This window comes from Acomys russatus, chromosome 2 (genome assembly GCF_903995435.1).
Source record: "Acomys russatus chromosome 2, mAcoRus1.1, whole genome shotgun sequence".
Lineage (NCBI taxonomy): Eukaryota > Metazoa > Chordata > Mammalia > Rodentia > Muridae > Acomys > Acomys russatus.
Genome location: NC_067138.1, coordinates 70,223,882 through 70,243,015, shown reverse-complemented (window position 1 = coordinate 70,243,015; position 19,134 = coordinate 70,223,882). Strand labels below are relative to the sequence as shown.

General features: G+C 47.6%; 2 protein-coding genes across 3 annotated transcripts in view; one reads left to right on the top strand and one right to left on the bottom strand.

Annotated features, from left to right (window-relative positions):
* Positions 1-3,426, top strand: part of Fkbp15 (FKBP prolyl isomerase family member 15) — a 57,211-nt gene extending 53,785 nt beyond the window's left edge. Inside the window, exons 27-28 of the mRNA XM_051162826.1 lie at positions 244-340; positions 2,597-3,426. Of these exons, the coding sequence (XP_051018783.1) occupies positions 244-340; positions 2,597-2,674 (175 nt within the window). The 3' untranslated portion in view covers positions 2,675-3,426. The remainder of the gene's footprint in view (positions 1-243; positions 341-2,596) is intronic.
* Positions 3,427-5,819: 2,393 nt separating this feature from the next.
* Slc31a2 (solute carrier family 31 member 2) lies at positions 5,820-17,377 on the bottom strand. Of its 2 annotated transcripts, none has more exons than XM_051162809.1 (4): positions 17,244-17,377; positions 11,814-11,880; positions 7,907-8,096; positions 5,820-7,076 (listed from the first exon to the last, which is right to left on the bottom strand). In XM_051162809.1, the coding sequence occupies exons 1-4, from the start codon at positions 17,247-17,249 to the stop codon at positions 6,908-6,910; spliced, it is 432 nt and encodes a 143-aa protein (XP_051018766.1). In that variant the 5' UTR covers positions 17,250-17,377; the 3' UTR covers positions 5,820-6,907. The 2 variants fall into 2 exon arrangements, with proteins under 2 accessions (XP_051018766.1, XP_051018774.1); XM_051162817.1 differs by lacking the exon at positions 17,244-17,377 and adding an exon at positions 17,098-17,211.
* Between the last annotated feature and the right edge of the window lie 1,757 nt (positions 17,378-19,134).

Sequence of the window (19,134 nt, the reverse complement as noted above, 5' to 3'; positions counted from 1 at the left end):
GAAGAGGGCACCAGATATCATTATAGATTGTTGTAAGCCACCATGTGGTTGCTGGGAATAAAACTCAGATACTTTGGAAGAGCAGCTAGTGCTCTTATCCTCTGAACCATCTCTTCAGCCCAGGAAGAGATATTTTAATTGGGTGAATGGGTCTCTCTTCAGGGCCTATGGCCCTTAAAGTTGACGTGCACTGTGACCTGGCAGAAACAACAACATATTTGTGGCTTGATTCTTCTTCTTCAGTCTCTCTGGGGATGAAGAGGACGAGCTGTTTAAAGGGACAACTCTCAAAGTTCCGACGCCCAGAGCCCAGCCAGAGGAAGAGGATGAAGATGAGGTGGTAAGGAAATCTCAGGCTCTGCTGCGTCCTCACACCACCACCCAGGGGCTCTTCCCTGCAGGTTCAGAGAAGAGAAATGGAGTCTGTTGGTGGCCTACTTCCTGGACTCTGTGTACAGGACCCTGTGGGAGTAAGCTTGAGTCCCAGAGTGGACAGGTCTGTAAGCAGAGTGGGGATGGCCAGCTGCCACTGTACTCTTAAGAGGACACCATAGCCCTGTCCCCTGGGGAATCATTCCCATTTGGAGTGAGGGATTCTGAAGAAGAGCTTGTTGGGTCTCCTCATCCCTAGACAAAGAAACAGGTCAGAAGGATCAATTATAGGAAGCTAGTGGTAGGTAGGACTGAGCCTAAGCTCCTCTTGGGGCCACTCGTTTCTAAGAGCTTTTTCTCACCTGGCCCACTTCCAGTCTGTTGCTTGTTTTGTCATCTTAACACGCTGAGCAGCAGATGAGCTCAGTGTTGACAGTGTAGCTTCAAGTTAGGGAACGGGAGAGTCAGGGACAACAAAGGGAGTTGCTGACAGAGACGAGACTGAAGCCCTGGCTTGTGCATCTGACGTTTGACTGTTTGGGCTCTGTAACGGGAAATGTGTGTAGAGGAGACAGAAGAGCATTAGACCCAGTCCATCCTCAGGACAGAACTATGAGGTTGAATATGGGCAAGGCCTATCGCCCTTCTATACCATCTATCTGGTATAGAAATTTTGCTTTGTGCCAGAAGGCAGTGACATCTGGAACCTAGCTCAGGTGAACCAGAGCCCTTCCGTCTTGCCTGCCTGCCTTCAAAGAAGATATACCTACTCCTCCCATTAGTCTGCCTTCCTCAGAATTAAGCTTGCATTTGAGAATGCTAACTATAAATTCTATATAGAATATGAAAGAAAAAGGATGAGTATCCCAGCTGATGAGTGATATGTTGATGGTGTTACTGTCAGCCCTGTCAGGCTTATGGTCTCTTCCTTGAGTGTTCAGAAAAATACTTCGCATTCTCATTCAGCCTTCTACTGATATGTCCTATAAACAGAGGACCTCAGGTCAGGGAGATGAAATAACGTAACTCAGGGTATGTGATGAGTAAACACCACGCAGAGCCTTAGTCAGAACAAAACAGAAGCTGCTGTCCACATTTCAAAGTCCTGCGCTGGCAGCTTTTCAGGATTTCTTAGTTGATGCCGGGAGGGAAGTACAGGTCTGCTACTAGGTGGACTGTAGCATGAGCCCAGAGAATTCTGTACAGCACAGTCTTCCCTTGGCCTGGCTCCAGAGCAGGAAATGCCTCGAAGAGTAATCCAGTCTTGCACTTGTCTGTACCCTTCAGCCCTGTTGTCACCGTAGCAAACCAGAAGAAAAGGCAGAAGCTTAAATCATGAGAGGAATAGGAGAACCTCCTATATGGCTGCTTGTGTTAGTCAGCATTGTCACTGGCACAAATGCCTGATACAGGAAGTGTTTAAAGAGTGAATGTGCATTTTGGCTCACAGTTACAGAGGTTTTAGCCCAAGATAGGTTCACTGCATTGCTTTTAGGCCTGTGGTAAGACATGTGTGTAGAAAAAAAAAAAAAACATTCTCTTAACGATCAGGAAGTGAAAGGCTGAGGAAGGAGGGGCCAGGGCTCCTGTCCCCTTTGAGGGCAACCTGTAATCAACTGAGACCTCTTACTGCACCCCATCACAAAAGGTTTCCACCACCTCCCAATGGTACCAATCTAAGAACTTGAGCCTTTCTGCAGTAGCCTTTGGCTGGGACTCGGGGTCCTAGCATGCTCCACTCCCCCATTAAAGTGAGCATGGGCGCTCCCTTTGTGAGCTTTGTGAGGTACTCCACTTGGCCTCTATCTGTATACACATCTTTCTGAGTTTGTCTGGCCACCTCAGGTATGTGACCGTACTTCTCCAAATCTCTGTCATCTTTCCTTTTTTTCCCCTCATTCTCCCAGGCTGCTTTGCTTCTGTTTCTTTCTCTTATCTCATCTCTCCTCAATGAGTTGGCATATCTGTCCAATTAATACTTTTTTCACAAATAAACTACAAAATCAGCCAAGTAAAGTTGGTCTTTTGTCTCTGTTGAAAGATGGCTTCTCTCTTTGCTTGCTTGATCCAGCCTTATCTGAATGCTTCACTTCTCTGGCTACAAAACCTGTCTTTCCAGTTCATCTCCTCTCCAGCCAGAGGAAGGACAGACACCACTTCCCCTTGTAGGCAGGAAGCCATCTGGACAGGGATGAGGACTGACCTCTCTTTCCTGTTTTGTCAGAGCATGAAGGGACGCCCGCCCCCAACACCCCTTTTTGGAGATGATGACGATGATGATGACATTGACTGGCTGGGGTGAAGACCTAGGAAACAGGCACGCAGGTTTCTCTCCCGGCTCTTCCCTAAGCATGATTTTGCACAGCTGGCCTCAGGTCTAGGTGAGCCTCAGGGTGAGGTCCTGGTGACCATTCTGAGGACAGTGGTTCAGGCATCTGAGTTAGCTGCCACCTGAGCACCGGCCTGACCTGGTGAAGAGGATCATGAGCCTATCTGCAGAACTGGTGTTGTAAGACCCCTCAATGAGCGACCCTACCATGGAGGAAGGGGTAGGAGGGCCACCTGCAGCCAGTCACAAGCATCCTGCCATCTCTCCCAAGCTTTTTCTTTTCATTCAGTCTCAAGTTGACCTGTAAGCCCTCCTTCTCTCCTATGACTCATCAGAACTGCTGCGACAGGGCCTATAGCCTGGGAGGGGTCTCCTCAGAGAACTATGCTGGCCTAGCCTATGGCTCTGGGACATGTATCTTTGTCTCTGCCTTAAATCTTATAAAAGAGGTCAATAGGTATTTGGAACTAACGAGACTAAAATAAATGTCTACAATAAAACCTGACTCGGGCCCTTGAGGAGAAACTGAGTTTGGTTTCCAGGGCTGTCACATTTCTCTTTGGGATCCTAGGGGTGGGAGTTGTAACTGGATCAGTTAATGTTTACAAAAACACTGTGATGTATTTCCATTGGCACTTGTCATTAAACTTAGAGGTTTTCAAAGAGTCACATGCCACAGTTCCAGGTCACAACAGCTACATAAGGCTTGAGCATTGTAGTTATCTGAGGACCAGGCCCATCCTGCACTTATTTCTATGGGCTATACTACAGGCTAAGGAGCATGCAGGGAAGGGAGGGGCCCTAATAGCCACTGTTCCTGATATGTGAGGGGTCCTTGTTCCCTGTGAGCTCCAGGGGCCAACATTACTGCAGAGAAGAGCAGTGAGAAATACTTGTGGCCTTTCCTTATTCTAGATCTTCCAATGGCCACACAGTCTTCAAAAATAGTACTTTAAACAAAAATGTTCCCTGATTTTAAATGTTTGTAAGATTGTCTCCTGAATTCCACTGTGTTTGGCCATTACCCTTGCAGGCTTTGTGCTTGTCTCCCACATTTGGGCCTAGGAAGCATTGAGAAAGATTGTATTAAATGGCCGGGTGTGGTGGCGCACACCTTTAATCCCAGCACCCAGGAGGCAGAGGCAGAGGCAGGAGGATCGCTGTGAATTTGAGGCCAGCCTGGTCTACAAAGCCAGTCCAGTATAGTCAAGGCTACAAAAAGAAACCTGGCCTTGGGGGGGCGGGGATAAGGTTGTATTAAATGGTTCTCTAAGCCTAAGTTTTCTCCTCTATAAAATGTGGATAACTGTCTTCTGTAGTAGCTGATGGCAATGAGACAGTCTGTATACAGTGTCAGTCAACACGGAAGATGCTGTTATTCCCATTTTTTTAAAGATTATTTTTTTATTTTATATGTATGGGTGCTTGGCATGTTTGCAGAGGCCAGAAGAAGGCATAGAGCCTCTGAAACCAGGTGTTACAGAGTTGAGCTACTGTATGGGTGCTGAGACCCAAGCCCAGGTCCTCTACAAGAGCAACAGGTGCTGTTAACTGCTGAGCCATTGGTCCTGCCTATTCTCTCCAGTTTTACAGAAAACAGGCTTAGAGGAGCAAAGTAAGCTGTCCACAGTTACATAGCTAGTAAGCAGGACAAGAATTCTGTTACCATCCTTGTCCACCATCCTTGCCTGTCCCTTGGTTGAAGGAAGAAGCAAATGCTTCTTGCTGGGAATTCTGGTCCTGGCAGTAGAGTACTTGCCTACCATGCACAGGCCCTAGATTTGACTTTAGCACTAAAAAAAAAAAGAAAGAAAGAAAGAAAGAAAGAAAAATTCAGTCTCCTGGCCCCATTGCAAATCTGAGGTAGTTTCCAGCCATTGTGGAAACACAGCACAGCCTCTATGTCCACTTCTGTCTACCACAGGCACCAGGTGACCTCTGCCCCTCAGCTGTGTCCCAGCTGTGCTGCTCATGCACAGGTGACTGTCTCATGCCTCAGCTTCCTCATCTCTGAGATGAAGGCAGATAGGTCCTGTGTGGTAGTGAGGACTGATGAGTCAATAATTGTATGAAGTGCTAGAATTGTCTGGCAGTTAGTCAGCACCTAGACAACCATATGCTTTTTAAGAACAGTAGGGAAAGTACTGCCATTTGTGACTTGGCTCTAAGGAATGTTAAAATTAAGATGTATTACCAAAGTCTAACCATATGTTCGTTCTATAGACCTTAGACCAAAAAAATTTATTTATTTATTTATTTAGAGACAAGGCTTCTCTGTGTAACCTTGGCTGTCCTGGATTCACTTTGTAGACCAGGCTGGCCTCAAACTCACAGCATCTGCCTGCTTCTGCCTCCCTGAGTGCTGGAATTAAGGGCATGCACTACCACACCCAGTGGGAAAATTTTTATAAAGACCTCCACCCCCACAAAAGCCTCAAATATCATGACTATATTAAAACAGTATTAAGTTGAGGAACCTGCCAGTCACTTGTGAAAATGTTCATCCCAGCAGTGCCCTGGGAGCTGACGCTGGCCAGCACAGGCTGTCACAAGTCCACTGAGACTGGGCAGCTCGGCAGGCTGCTGTGTGAAAGGAGGGAATGCAACAAGCAATCCCACAGGTGCCCTGTTCCACACTTCCTGTGGCCCTTGCTTCTTACTGCAGATCCCAGGAAGGGAAGCTGCTAACTGTCATGCCAGCATGGGTGTTTATAGTCTGTGTGACAGTTACTCTTCTTACAGCAGGCATGTGTTATAACCAGTAACTTGTTACATGAACCTAACGTGGCACTCTGGGGCATCTACCTACAAGCACATTTCCAGTCTCAATTTCTCTGCACAGAGTTGTCTCTAACACATACAATGTTAGTCCTTGTTCTCACAGAGTGTTCCCCAACCTCCTGCACTGGGAACATTTGGGAGTTATATACTGTCGGAAATAGAAGAAACAGAAACAAATACAGACTGTTCAAAAATAGAAATTTATTAAAGTGTATTTTTTTTTCACTCCCAAAGCTTCTTAAACCCATTTTTTCACTGAGCCCATGAGGTACTTAACATAGACACTATATAGTATGTAGCAGTGATTGGGTGTGTGTATGTGTGCGTGCGCGCGTGCATACGTGTTTTACTGTGAATCCTAGGCAACCCTAGAATGCTCTATGTAGCCCAGGCTGCCCTCAAACCCACAATCACCTAGCCTTCTCAGCACTGGGAATTACAGACGTGTGTTCCCATTCCTGTTTAACTTTTCCCTATAAAGTGAAAAGGCTCAAATATCTGGAGTCCACTTAACTCCTAAAATGACCTGGCTTTGGTTTGATTGTATATTGCACCCTCAGTCAGTACCCAGCCCCCAGCACACTCCTGCAGAATCAGTACTTCAGTGACTGACTCATGTTTCCCTACCAGATCATTAGGAGTTAGTGTAAGTAAAAAAGAAGGGGCAGTCGGCTCCGTTAGTAAATGCTGTTCTCTGTGGTGTGCACGAGAGGACCAGGCAAAGCCCTGACTACTAACCTGCGGCAGGCAGTGCTGTCAGATGGGAAGGCTCATCTGCACAGCGGACAAGTCCACACACTCAGTAACAGTCCCGGCTCTCTACCTTTAATCAGCAGCAGTCTTCTCTCGAGAAGGGGAGACAGGTCTTAAGAGATACTGCCATCCATCATGAATACAATAAGTTCGTTAGAAACTTTGTTTTGTATGAATGTGCAAAATTGCCAGCCAGGAGTTCAAAATGACAATCTTCATGTGTTCCGAGGCAAAAAGGTGAGAACAAGGAGCTGGTATGGTCCGTCCCTAAAGACTGACGATGTCTCTGACATTAAGGCACAAAGCAGAAGAGGGTATCCAGGTTCCATGGCCTCCATCACTGAAGCTCTTTGGAAAACTTAATTTGCAGTCAAATATCTGTGGTCACAGGCCTGGCCATCCTGCCTCCAGGTTCCAGTCTCTCCATGTTCCTTTTGGTCACAGCTGCTTGCTTAAGGCACCACAGGAGGCCTGGGCTCTGTATAGGCTGGGGAAGGAGGTAGCTTCAATGACCTCTCTGCTCCAAGGGCCATCTGCTGGCTTCATCTCAAAGCTGTCAGAAACTGGGAAAGAGGTGAGCAATGGCCATCATAAAAAAAATCAGCTGGTAGTACAGTGCCTGGAACAGGCCCCAGCTCTCTCCAGCCCTCAGCACTGTGCAGCTCTGGCCCACTAAGTCATGTTGAGGAGTGGGTAGGTTAGGTAGTAGCCCACAGCCGAGCCCAGGACCACACCGAGGAAGATCCAGGTGTTGTAGGACATTACAGCCAGCATCACAAAGTAGCCAATGACCACCTGAATGACATGGACCAGGGTCTGGCCAAAGTAACACAAAAACCACCTAGACATAAAAGAGAAACAAGTTAGCTAACTAGGAATGAGCACTTGTATTGTACTAGGGAGAGAAAGCCGGCCTGAGTCACAGTGCAACATACTTTACCTAGCAGAGATTTCTCTCCAAAGACATCTCCCCCACATTTAGCTCTAAGCTTCCTGCCATCCTGGGCAGATGGGGAAGCCATTGTGTTTTATGTTGTCAAATAAGGGACAAGAGGAAGTCATCAGGAAGGCAGCAGCTCTCCCCTGAATTGAATGTGGGAGGTGGAGAAGAACAGGGACTTTAGTGCCTGTTCAGTCTGGCCTACCACAAATCTCTGAATCTCTTTGCTGATTTTCTTCTCAGGAAAACACTGGAAGAGCACAGGGTGGTTATGAGGGTGTGAGGCACCCAGGTAAGGTTGCTGGTGATGTAGCAAGGAGGCTTATTAAGCATCGATGAGGCTGCAGAGAGGGCAGACTGGGGCCTGGAAAAGGTTGCCTAATCAGAGTGGGAACCAGAGCGCAGGAACTGGGAGACTAGGCTGACGGCAGTGCTTGCGTTGGTACGCCTGCAGATCTAGCTTTGAGAGCCAGGTGAGTCCTGTGAGAAGGCCAGGTGCCCATGCCAGCTGCAGCACAGGTTTGAAGTTTCCTGCAACCCTTGGATCTCCTCCCAAGAGGCTGCTTGATGGATAGCTTTGGCCCAGACACCATAGACCCAGTCTCTAGTTACTAAATATTTCTTGGGGCCCAAATTATCTTTCTGTGAGCGGGGCTAAAATTCTCTGGGTGAACCCAACCACCTCTCAGGGTGAGAGTGAATGTTCTGGCCACCCTGCCCAGGGTTCATACCTGAGGGGGGTCCTATTGGCTGGAGTTGATTCGGAGCCTCTAGAGTCCTGGTCTGGTTCCAAGATGAGCTGCTGGCTGCTGGTAGAGGGCAGGCTCTCCAGAGTCTTGTGGAGCAGCCTGGCTTTGCCAACTTTGATGCCTTCATACAGTACAGCCAGAAGCAGGACAACCAGCACTGACAGGGCCATGCCTGTTTAGAGGCCAAGTGGAAAACTCAGTTGTGGTGTACATGTCCTGTATGTGACTTTGGATAATGATAGTGTGCCACATGTTTTTTAAAAAAAAGAAAAGCCAGGAGAGGATTTTACATGTTCTTCTCATCATGAATAAATGATAAAAGTTTGAAGAAAAAGATGGGCTAGCCCTGACTTCAAAGCTCCACAGCCTATACATGTACTGAAACATCACCAAGCACCACGTAAGATGAACTATTTTTGTTAATTCAAAATAAATAAAGCTTGCCAGGTGTGGTGGCATGTGCATTTACTACCAGCCCTTGAGAGGCAGAGGAAGGTAGATTTCTGAGAGGGGTGAAGAGGAGGAGGAGGAGAACAAGAAAGAAAGGAGAAGGAAGAAGAAGAAGGAGGAAGGAAGAGGAGCAGAAGTGTTATAGGATAGTTGATCATACTGTGAACCCTGAGATTTTATTTTTTTATTTGAAAAACCTGTAGAGATGCCTTAGCTGTTAAGAGCATTGACTGTTCTTCCAAAGAACCTGGGTTCAGTTCCTAGCACCTACATGGCAGCTCACAACTGTCTGTAACTCCTGTTCCAAGGGATCCGACACCCTCACACAGACACACATGGACTCAAAACACCAATGTACATAAAATAAATAGATTATTTTTTTTTTAATTTAAAACAATAAAGAAGGAAAAAAGAAACAGAAGAGGAGGAAGGAGAAGGTGAAGAAGAGGAGCCACCACCAAGCACTGGGGAAGCAAACACAGCCAGATCCCTGGGCTTGCTGGTCAGCCCTGCCTAGATTTCAGAAGCAGGTTCTGAGCCAGTCTCAGAAACCCTGCTCAAAACCAAGAAGGATGTCAAGTGGTGAATGACAGGCAAGGCTGTCCTCTGACATGCACACATATGCACACCCACTTCCACATAAGTACAAGCGTACATGTGCACGTGCATATAAATAAAGAAGCAAGTCAGATATTGGACACAGGGCTGTATGTAACTTCAGATACTCAGATGCATGAAGCAGATGAATGGCAAGTTCAAGGCTGGCCTGGACTACGGAGCGGATTCCAGGCTAGCCCAAACCACTTAGTGAGGCCATATCTCAAAAAGTAGAAAGGCTTGGAGACAGTGCCTAGCACACGTGAGGCCAAGATTCAATCCCAGTGCTTGTCACATACTGTTTCTCCCAGAGACACACGCCAGGGGCCTGTCCCAGGAAGCAGGACAGCCCATCCTTCACACCATCTGAATCCACTCAATCTACTCCAATCTACTGCAGCCATCTGCCTCTTCTTCCTCACCCTCATGAAGCTCAAACCATCATTCATCTCTTTACCTCTCCAGACATGTCCTGGTAATTTTGACATACTGGAGTGTGGCTTCTCATTTTAGCAAAGAGGGTGAAGCCACACAGCACCATCCCCAGTAGCCGCCCCCACCCCCAGCATTCTCCACACCTCTCTATCAAGATGCTTTGCAAAGGAGGGGTACATACAGTGAGACATACATTTTTTGCCTATGGGTATACCAAAAACCCTGCGGGGGGGGGGGGCGTGGAGGTACATCAGGAGAGCAATGGTAATTTGGAAGACGGATTATTTATTTTCTTCTTGCCTAATTTCCCAAAATATTGTCTATAAGTATTCCTTGTAGTGCTTCCATGTATTACTTTTATAGAGAAAATCCAGTAAGTGCTTTGAAAAGAAAGTAGTAAGTAAGTGCTTACTAGTGCCTCTGGGCAAAATTAACCTGATACTACTTGTGTTTTACAACAGACAGATAAGTGGCTCATCCAAAGTGTTTTATGAGGCTGTGTAACATGAGAATATAGAACTGTAAACGCTAGTGCATGCCTGTAATCTCAGCCGTGAGGAAGCTGAGGCAGATGAGTTGTGAGTTCAGGGACAGCCTGGGCTCTATACTAAGAGACTTTGTATCCAAAAATACTTGCTGGTGGGGCCTTATATGTGCCAGAGACCTGTGGCTGGAGCTCTTGGGGAGCCAACCTCAGGATGGAGGGGAGAGAAAGACTCAGCCTTACTCTCGAGCTCTCGGAAGCAGACAGGGGCTGCCGGCTGAGAGGCTCACCAGTAGATAGTGGCTTAATTATGCCTCTGTAAAGCATTTCCCTGAGTTCTGTGAGCTGCCCCAGCAAATGACTGATACCAGTTGTGGGGGAGTTCATGGCCTGATTTTACAGCTCATTGGTCAGAAGTATGGGCATCAGCACAGGAGACAGTCTGAGAGGGGCTGTGCTTTTCATCTGTGGGGTCTGCACTGACTCTAGTTAGTGTCAGAATTAAATTGAACTGTAGGGTACTCAGATGCTGTCAGAAAAATGGATGGTGAGGAAGGACTACACATCTGACCATAGAAGTGTTGAATATTAGAAAAGGAAAAACCATAGGCTGCTTTTTCTTGCACAAAGGCAAAAGCCACAAGTTTTTTAAAGATAGGTAACCACAGGTAATTACATGCTTATGGTGGAAGTTTGCTCATGGAGAAGCGCATACATTTAACAATAAGTCTTCCCAGACTCCCAGACCCATCCTCCTGTCCACAGCAGCCTCTGCTGCTGTGTCTGTACCAGCATTCACCGACAAAATGACAGCATCCTCTCTGCATCCTCACAACTCCCTCAGGACGCAGGATCCCTTCTGTTCATACACATCTACCTTATTTTTCCAAGTTACTCTATAGTATCAGTGATAGAGTGCATCTTTCAAAGATGTTCTCACACACACACACACACACACACACACACACACACACACACACACACACACCGTGTATCCTACCCACATCCTCCTTCCATCATGGGATGGGAGCCATGTCCTCTCCCTTTTGGCCTGGAAGAGTCAAAGGGTCAGTCACTAAGGTGAGGATAATGCTATGTAACTTCCAAGTATAGGTTTTACTTTTGTGTGTGAATGCACGTGTGTGTGTGTTGGGGTGCACATGTGTGTAGAGACCAGGGGTCAGTATTAGGTGTCTTCTTCTATTCCTTTCTACCTTACTTTTGATACTGAAACTAAATATGAGCCGGCTGGCAGGCAAGCCCCCGGAATCCTCCTGTCTTTATTCTTGAGCGCTAGGATTAGGGGTGCATGCTGACATGTCTTCTGTTTACATGGGTGTTAGCAATCAAATTTAGGTCTTCATGCTTTCTCCGCAAGCACTTTACCTACTGAGCCATTTCTCCAGCCCCCAGGGTATGTTTTTAAAGTCTCATGCATCTCACGCATGTTCTCTTAGGATACCTGTTCTTAGAAGCTAGCCACCCTACCACGAGGAAGCCTAGCCTACAGTGGTTCCCACTGTGAGAATCAGACAAGAGACTTGGTTGGGGCTGCAGTTCACAACCAGTACAAGCCACTAAACATGCAAGAAGACTGTATGCAGCCACTGTCTGACCCCACTGCTTGAGTGGCCCTGGGTGTAGACCACTTAGTTAGCATAGGCAGCCCACAGAATCTTGGGAAGATACTAATGGAAGTGTTCTAACCTGCAGGGGTAGCTGGACAATGACAAGCCATTGTAGGGAAGGACACATCTGCCAGGACAGGTATCTGGCTTATTTCTAGCCTGCTTTAGAATGCTGTATGCAAAGTTCTAGCTCAGTGTGCCTTAACTGCCCACAGAAAAGAAAGAGAACCCAGGATCTCTGCTGCCTGGCACTATGAGCTTGCCAAACTACAAGTCCGACCTTCCCAGTTCTTACCTGTAGGACTGTGGACTCTCCAGAAATCAAAGAGAAGCACAGCCTCATCTGAAAAGATGAAATGCATCTGAAAGAGACAAGGATCTGCATCACAGGAGGATTGGACACAGAGGTCCTTCTTCCCAGGGCTCCCCAGCAGCTGCCTTGGGGGACACCTGGGGGCTACAGGTCTCACATGCTGGAAGGGCCATTGGAGGTCATATGGAAGAGGAGGGGCTTGCCTAAGTGGGCCAATAACATCTGTAACTGAGCCTTGTTCCAAGTGGAAATGAAAATGGTGAGTGCCTGCCCTCTAAAGGCCAACCAGATTCGGGTCACAAGGAGATATCCCTTCTGGGTCCTCCAAACTCAATAGGATGCACTAGGCTGAGCCTTATCCACTAGCTCAGCCCTTTTGCTCAGATCTGGACTGCATTCCCCAGAGCCGGCAGGAAATCCTCTTTGTCCTCGTGAACCTGGACAGATGCATCAGAGTTTGTCATACAGGGCTAAAGGGCAGATGTCTCCCATCTATATACCGCACACATCCATTCATTCAGTAGACGCTTTGCTGAGCCTAGTCTGTAGCCAGCATTGAGAAGGTGAGGAAGAAGGTGGAACACTTGCCTCGAATATGTGAAGCCCTAGGTTCAACCCTTGTACCATTAAAAAAAAAAAAACAAAAACAAATAAGGGGGCCTGAAGAGATGGCTCAGTGGTTAAGAGCACTGGCTGCTCTTCCAGGGGGACTCAGGTTCAATTCCCAGTACCCACATGGCATCTCACAGCTGTAACTCCAGTTCCAGGGGATCAGACATCTTCACACAGATGCACACAGGCAAAACACCAATGCACATTAAAAAATAATAAACAAAAAGGGAACACACTGATTTAATCCAACTCCCACCCCCTAACCCCCCATCTCATCTCCAGCTGGGAAAGGAGAGCTCTGGGAGGGGAGAGAAAGGGATTTTCTCTGGGTGGGCTTCATAAGAGGCCTTGTAGCTCTCAATGAGTGTTACAGGGGAGAGGACATTGGAGGAGGGGGTTCTCAGAAAGGCTGTGGGATTTTAGAATGAGGCATGCTTCCCTGGGCAAGCGGAGGGACAGGCAAATGAGGTCAGCTGTGACTTTGACTGGAAATGGTGCCATTGTGTGTACAAACTTGTTTGTAGGTGACAGCCCTACGAAGTCACAGACCATACACATCTACCTTTTCCTTCTCTCTCCTTCTCAAAATTGAGGATCAAAGGAGATAATAAAGAACAGTAGGATCAAAGTGGACATAGCAGTTCACAACTACAACCCCAGCACTTGGAAGGTGGAGGCAGGTGCACTGTTGTGAATTCAAGGCTACTTGGTTACATGAGTTCTAGAATGTGGTGGTTTCAGTAAGAATGACCCACACAGGCTCATCTTGGAATGTTTTGTCATCAGGGAGTGCAAAACTTGAGGATTGAGAAGTGTGGCCTTGCTAGAGGAAGTGCGTCAATAGGGGTGAGCTTTGAGGTTTCAAAAGCCCACACCAGGCCCAGAGTCTCAGCCACTGCTCTGGTGCCATGCTCTCTGTCATGATGACGACAATGACTAACTCGTTGAAACTATAAGCAAGGTCCGAATTAAGTGCTTTCTTTTATAAGAGTTGCCTTGGTCATTGGTGTCTCTTCACAGCAATAGAACAGTGACTTAAGACACAGGCCAACCTGGAGTATGGTGAGTCATCATCTCAAAAAAAAAAAAGGGGGGGGGGTGTGTGTGATAGCAGATTGGGAACAAACCAGATCTGTCAAACAAGGAGTTTCTGGAACCTCAGCACCACCCCAGGGAGACTGGGAGGAGACAGCGTGCAGCCATTCACATGAGGTGACCGTCAATGGGCCCTCTTTCCCATACCTGTCAGAGCTAAAGGAATCTTTCTCACATTCCATGAGAAACACAGGCTGTTAAGGCACTCTGAGAGATGAACTCTGTGATCAAGGACACCTGGGGGAAGCTGGAACTGGGCAAAATCAAGCTTACCAGCTCTCTTTCCTACCAGAAGGCACACCCAGAACTGTGTGCCCTGTCTGCTTCCCACTCCCTGTTGGACAGTACCTACCTTGGGAGTGAGTGTTTCCTCTTATCTGGGGGCATGCTGGCCAGCAGGTTTTTGTCCAGGCACACTGGTTTCAGAATCTGTGCTCTTGGCACAACCTCTGAGGAAGCCCAAGGTTGCACTGAGGTGGTGGCAGCCTCAGGAATAGAACTCAGGTCTGCAAACAACCCTCATTTGTCATGAGAAGTAAATGGAATCTAATTTTGGAGAAAACCCATTGGTATGGTTTCTGTTTGTTTGTTTTGTTTTTAAAGATACCCATTACTTTTTCTTTCTTTCTTCTTTCTTTCTTTCTTTCTTTCTTTCTTTCTTTCTTTCTTTCTGTCTATTTATCTATTTATCTTTAGAGCCTCATCATGTATTGGAACTTGCAATGTAGACCAGATCCACCTGCCTTTATCTTCCAAGTGCTTTGATTAGAGTCATATATCACCTTACCTTATCTGGCAAAAATGTGTGTGTGTGTGTGTGTGTGTGTGTGTGTGTGTGTGTGTGTGTGTGTGTTTGCATGTGAGTTCAGTGCACACACAGGCCAGAAGAGGGTGCCAAATTCCTCTGGAGCTAGAGTTAGACAGTTGTGAGCTACCCAAGGATGGCATGGGCTCTGGGAACCAACTGGTTCTCTGCAAGAGCAGTACACGTCTTTACTGCGGAACCACTTACCCACTCCATGTTGTTTTGTTTTAGTCAGGTTTTGTGTAGCCTCAGATGGCCTTGGCTTGAGAAACAACTCTGAACTTCTGAGTGCTGGGCTCGGAAGAACGCAGCACCACACGTAGTTTGTGTGCCTCTGGGGACCAGACCTATGACTCTGTGTGTGCTAGACACACTCTAGACCAACTGAGTCCAGGATTGTTAGTTTTAACATTTCCAAAAGAAGACGTGAAAACAGAAGAGACAGGCCATGCTGGGAGAAAAGAAGGGAAGAAGCTGTGAAAGGAGAAAAATATAGGCAAAAAGATCCCCATGCAATCACCGTGGTGGTGCTTAGGCCCTTCACAGGATAAAGAAATGAAGCAAACAAGACCATGGTACCTGAGAACAGGGAAGAAAAGCCAATTCTCAAGGCTACAGCTGGAAAACAAAACAAAACACAACAAAACAAACAAACAAACAAAACCCCAGAGTGCAAAGCCAAGGGGGAAGAGGTTAGGAGGAAGGACACTGGCGTGGAACACAGGTGTGCATAAGCCTGGCTCCACATACACAGAGGGAGTGACAGGTGAACCGCTGAGTGCAGAGACTGTCAACAAGTCCCACAGTGCCCACGTAGCTTAGTGAAGGACAGCTTTCTAGATAGCAGGAGCTACTCTTCAAATTACACCGTGTTCAGTAAGCACTCTGGGTATTTCTGGGGCAAGTGTCAGTAGGGGTGTACCTGGAGAAATGGTCTGAATCGCCATGTCCCCTGTCTACGGACAGGTGCTGGTCCCATAAATTAACAGCCTCAATATGGAGAGATATGTGAGTAGTCACTTCAAAATCATGTTGAATAATGAGTACGTTATCTTCCTAATATGAAAGTGGTACTTGGCAAAACAAATAGCTAAAATAGTACCAAATATGAAAATCATTTTGAGTTCTACCATCCCTAGACATCTCGTTATAATTTCTAAATGAATAGTTGATGGCTTGGGAAAATGTTCACAAAAGAATAATATGGTGAAGCAATGATAGGCAAGACTCCACGTACACCGCAGTTGCCTTCATCAGAACGCAGGAGAGGACTTTGGCACCCTGGAGGCTGTGCCCTTCACTCCTTCACCCAGTCTGGCTGGTAAAGCCAGTTGGCATGACTGGAATGTCTCTAGTAGCTAATTTAGTCATTCTGGGAGTTTCCACAACTCATTGTATCCTATCATCCCTGGGTCCAGGCCAACTACCTCAGGAGCAAAAACAAACAAAACAGCCAAAACCTCTTGCCACCCATGAGACAATCTACAGACAGAAAACGTCTCCCAACCAGTAAATGCCCCCTTTTCTTGTGCTAGGAATGTACAGACTGAGAGGAACAAGAGAAGGCTGGTAGAATTCAAACTACTTAGCAGGGGAGTGGGAGAAGCTGACAGATAATTAAAACAGAGACTGCAGACAGGAGCAGGGAGGTCAAGTGATGACCTGGGGAGGGGACAAAGCCACCTGCGGAAGGACAGGCAAGTGGCTGGGACAGTTGGGAAGCAGAAGGCAGCTGGCAGGACAGACTGCAAGGTGTCCTCAACTAGGAGCGCCCATAGGGAATGATTCCACTTCCTACCAAGTTCAACACCCCTGGCCCCTCTGCCTTCCTCACTCTTTCCGTATTTTGGCTAAAGAAAAGGATTCAAAGTCAGCACACTCAGACTTACGGGAAGGGACCACAGCCTTTTCAGTTTGGCAGGTCCTGTGGTGAGATAAGCAGATAGGCAAGGCCCCAGTCTCGTTCCCACTGGGGATAAATCTGTGTCACCAGCAGTTTATCTGTGCTTTATGAAGGGCGGTACCTCACAGAGGAGGGACCTCGGCCAAGGGGAGAGCCATTCACAGGGCCTGCTTTCTTTTTGCTCATTTGTAATTAAGCTTAAAGAAAAAGACATTCGTTTTTTTTTTTTTAAACCAGACACTTCAGAACTAGTTGAAGGCTGGTGTGCTGCTGTTGACTGCATGGAGACCTGTGTCAGGGCCTTCCCATCTGCTTCACCTATTTAGAGGATCCGCAGGAGCTGGGGTGCCTCTCTCCACTAAACGGTCTGTGTAGGCTTCCTGTCTTAGATTCTGAGACATCCTTTGTGAGATGAAGAAACTGACAGGATTTCCTCAAAGAGCAGTGTTGCAAGCTGTCATTCTCTAGTCAAGGGGAACCTCACCAGGAAAAGACGTCTGTTGAAAAAGCTACTTTCGGATTCCGGATTCCGAGGGTAGGAAGGATGTGGGCGAAGTACCTTGGGTCGGTTTTAAAGAAACAGACCCAGGAACCTGCCCAGGACCAGCCGAGCCGGAGGGGGGCGGCTGATGAGCTGCGCGGGACGCGGCTGAACCCCCGCCGGGCCTCCCTTGGAGGAAACCTTTCTGTAATGCCCCAAATCTGGCTAGAGCCCGGGAAGGGACCATGGACAGCTGTCTTCACTCTCCGCACCCACCTGCAGCGTCCCAGCTGGGGCTGGCCTGGCTGCAGTGACTGACTCCTGGCAGAGAGGGACAAAACACAAACTCCCAGAACCACAGCAGCTTTACCTGCTGCGTTCCTCAGCCCTACTCCTGCTGTGACAGCGTCGCTGACACGTCCCCCTCTCCAGCCCGGGGTCAGAGGCTGCAAGGATCTCTGGGGTCTCGCCTAGCCGCCCACCTCCGTCCCTTCCGCGGTGCAGAGCAGAACTCACCGCCATGGTGCGCGCTCTAAGCGGCCAGCCGGGAGGCGTCGGTCCGCTCGCGGCTCTGGACTTGCTCGGGATTCGACTCCGATTGCAGCTGCTACCGCGCCCTGGCCGCGTGGATCACGTGGCCCCGGCGAGCTGGCGCGCGGGCGCCTGGGAGTTGTGGTCCTCACTCGCGCCCCAACCCCACGACCCAGGTCACGCCCCACCGCCGGGAACCCCATGTGCCCCCCCCCCCCCCTCGCCAACTCTCCGCACCCCCCCGCCCTGCTGCTCTGACACGGGGCCTCCGGAATAGCTAGCAAGCCGGCCGCCTGCAACTGACCTTGCCTTGGCAATTATCATAAAAATGTTTATTACTTTTTCTTTTTGATCAAACGCCTAGCGAAGCTTAACACATGCTGAGTGGAAAATTAAAATGCATCCCTGGAACACAATAGCAACAAATTAGAAGTACATTAAATGAGTTATGCGCCAGACTTTCCCCGTCGCCACTTTATCTTCTTCAATCTGATAAGCACACAGCAGTGCGCAGTTTGTAATTTTCATTCTTGTGTGCATGCTCACTATTAGGTTTCTATATTGCACAAAATTTTCGCCCTCCTTGTAGGTAACAACAACAACAAAAAAAAAATAGCGTGGGCTACAATTACAGACTATCTAGACTGAGGGCTTATAAACCATAGACATTTATTTCTCACAGTTCCCAAGTCCAAGATCAGGGCACAGATTCCATGTCTCCCCAGGGCTGCTTTCCGCTTGCAGACTGCTCTCTCCTCACTCTCGGCTCATACATACTAGTTTGTATTTGGTTTATTTCTAGGATAATAAACTTTTTCTCTTACTGGTGTTTCAATTTTGTGTACTGCCTTTTCATCTTATTGACCTAGTTTTATCAAGAATACTTTAACACCATTTAATACTTTTTTTTGCAAATGTCAACAATCTTTTGTATTATATTATTTATTTATTTATTTATTAGATATGGTTTCTCTGTGTAGTCTTGGCTGTCCTGGACTCATTCTGTAGACCAGACTGGCCTCAAATTCATAGGGATATGCCTGCCTCTGCCTCCCTGGGTGCTGGGATTAAAGGCAGGAGCCACCATGTCCGGCTTTATGTAAGTTTTTAAATACACTTGATAATTCTTTGCCAACCAAATCTGCCCCTCTGGTACTCAACTTTCCTGATAAGATTTGTTGAGAGGCTTAAATGAAAGCACGTTAATTCTCAGCGTTAAGCCTGGCAGTGGAACCTTACTTGATAAATGGAGGTGATTGTCATCATTAGCAGCAAGTATTTCCACCCTTTGAGAGAAAGCCATCTGCAAAAGATGAAGCCGCCATTGCTCAGGCCACACAGCTTCTAGCCAAAGATAAGGAGGGCTGTGCAGCCTCAGGATAAAACACACCTGCAGGTCACATGAGGGAAATCTGACCTAAATGGCTAATGTTACCATGTGTTCTAAGCCCCTGGAAGCCTCTGGAACCCAAAACCAGGGGAAGGAGTTGGAGGTTTGGGATCTCTTTTTATTTTTACCCCTCTGTGCCTCACCACGGAGGCAGCCACAAATAGGCTCTTGTGCCAACACCCGCCCCTTCCCCCCATTGTCTGTGGAAAGATTAGCAACATAGCCTCATTTCTTTGAAGGTTTTCGTTGGCTGGGTCACAATCTGATGACCTTCATACTTCATAGTGCTAGCTTCCTCGTGGATGTTAAGGTTGCAGCATTTAACCCTAGAGTCCCAAAGCAGCTGGTTTCTCTTGAACCACCAGAGTCTGCCCCTTCTCAGGCTCCCAGGAAAGGATTCAAATACTGAATCCTACACCTTAAGATTACATCAGAGCTGCCCACACCGTAGTCTATGCCAGGATTCTTTCTGGATTCTTTTGGGAC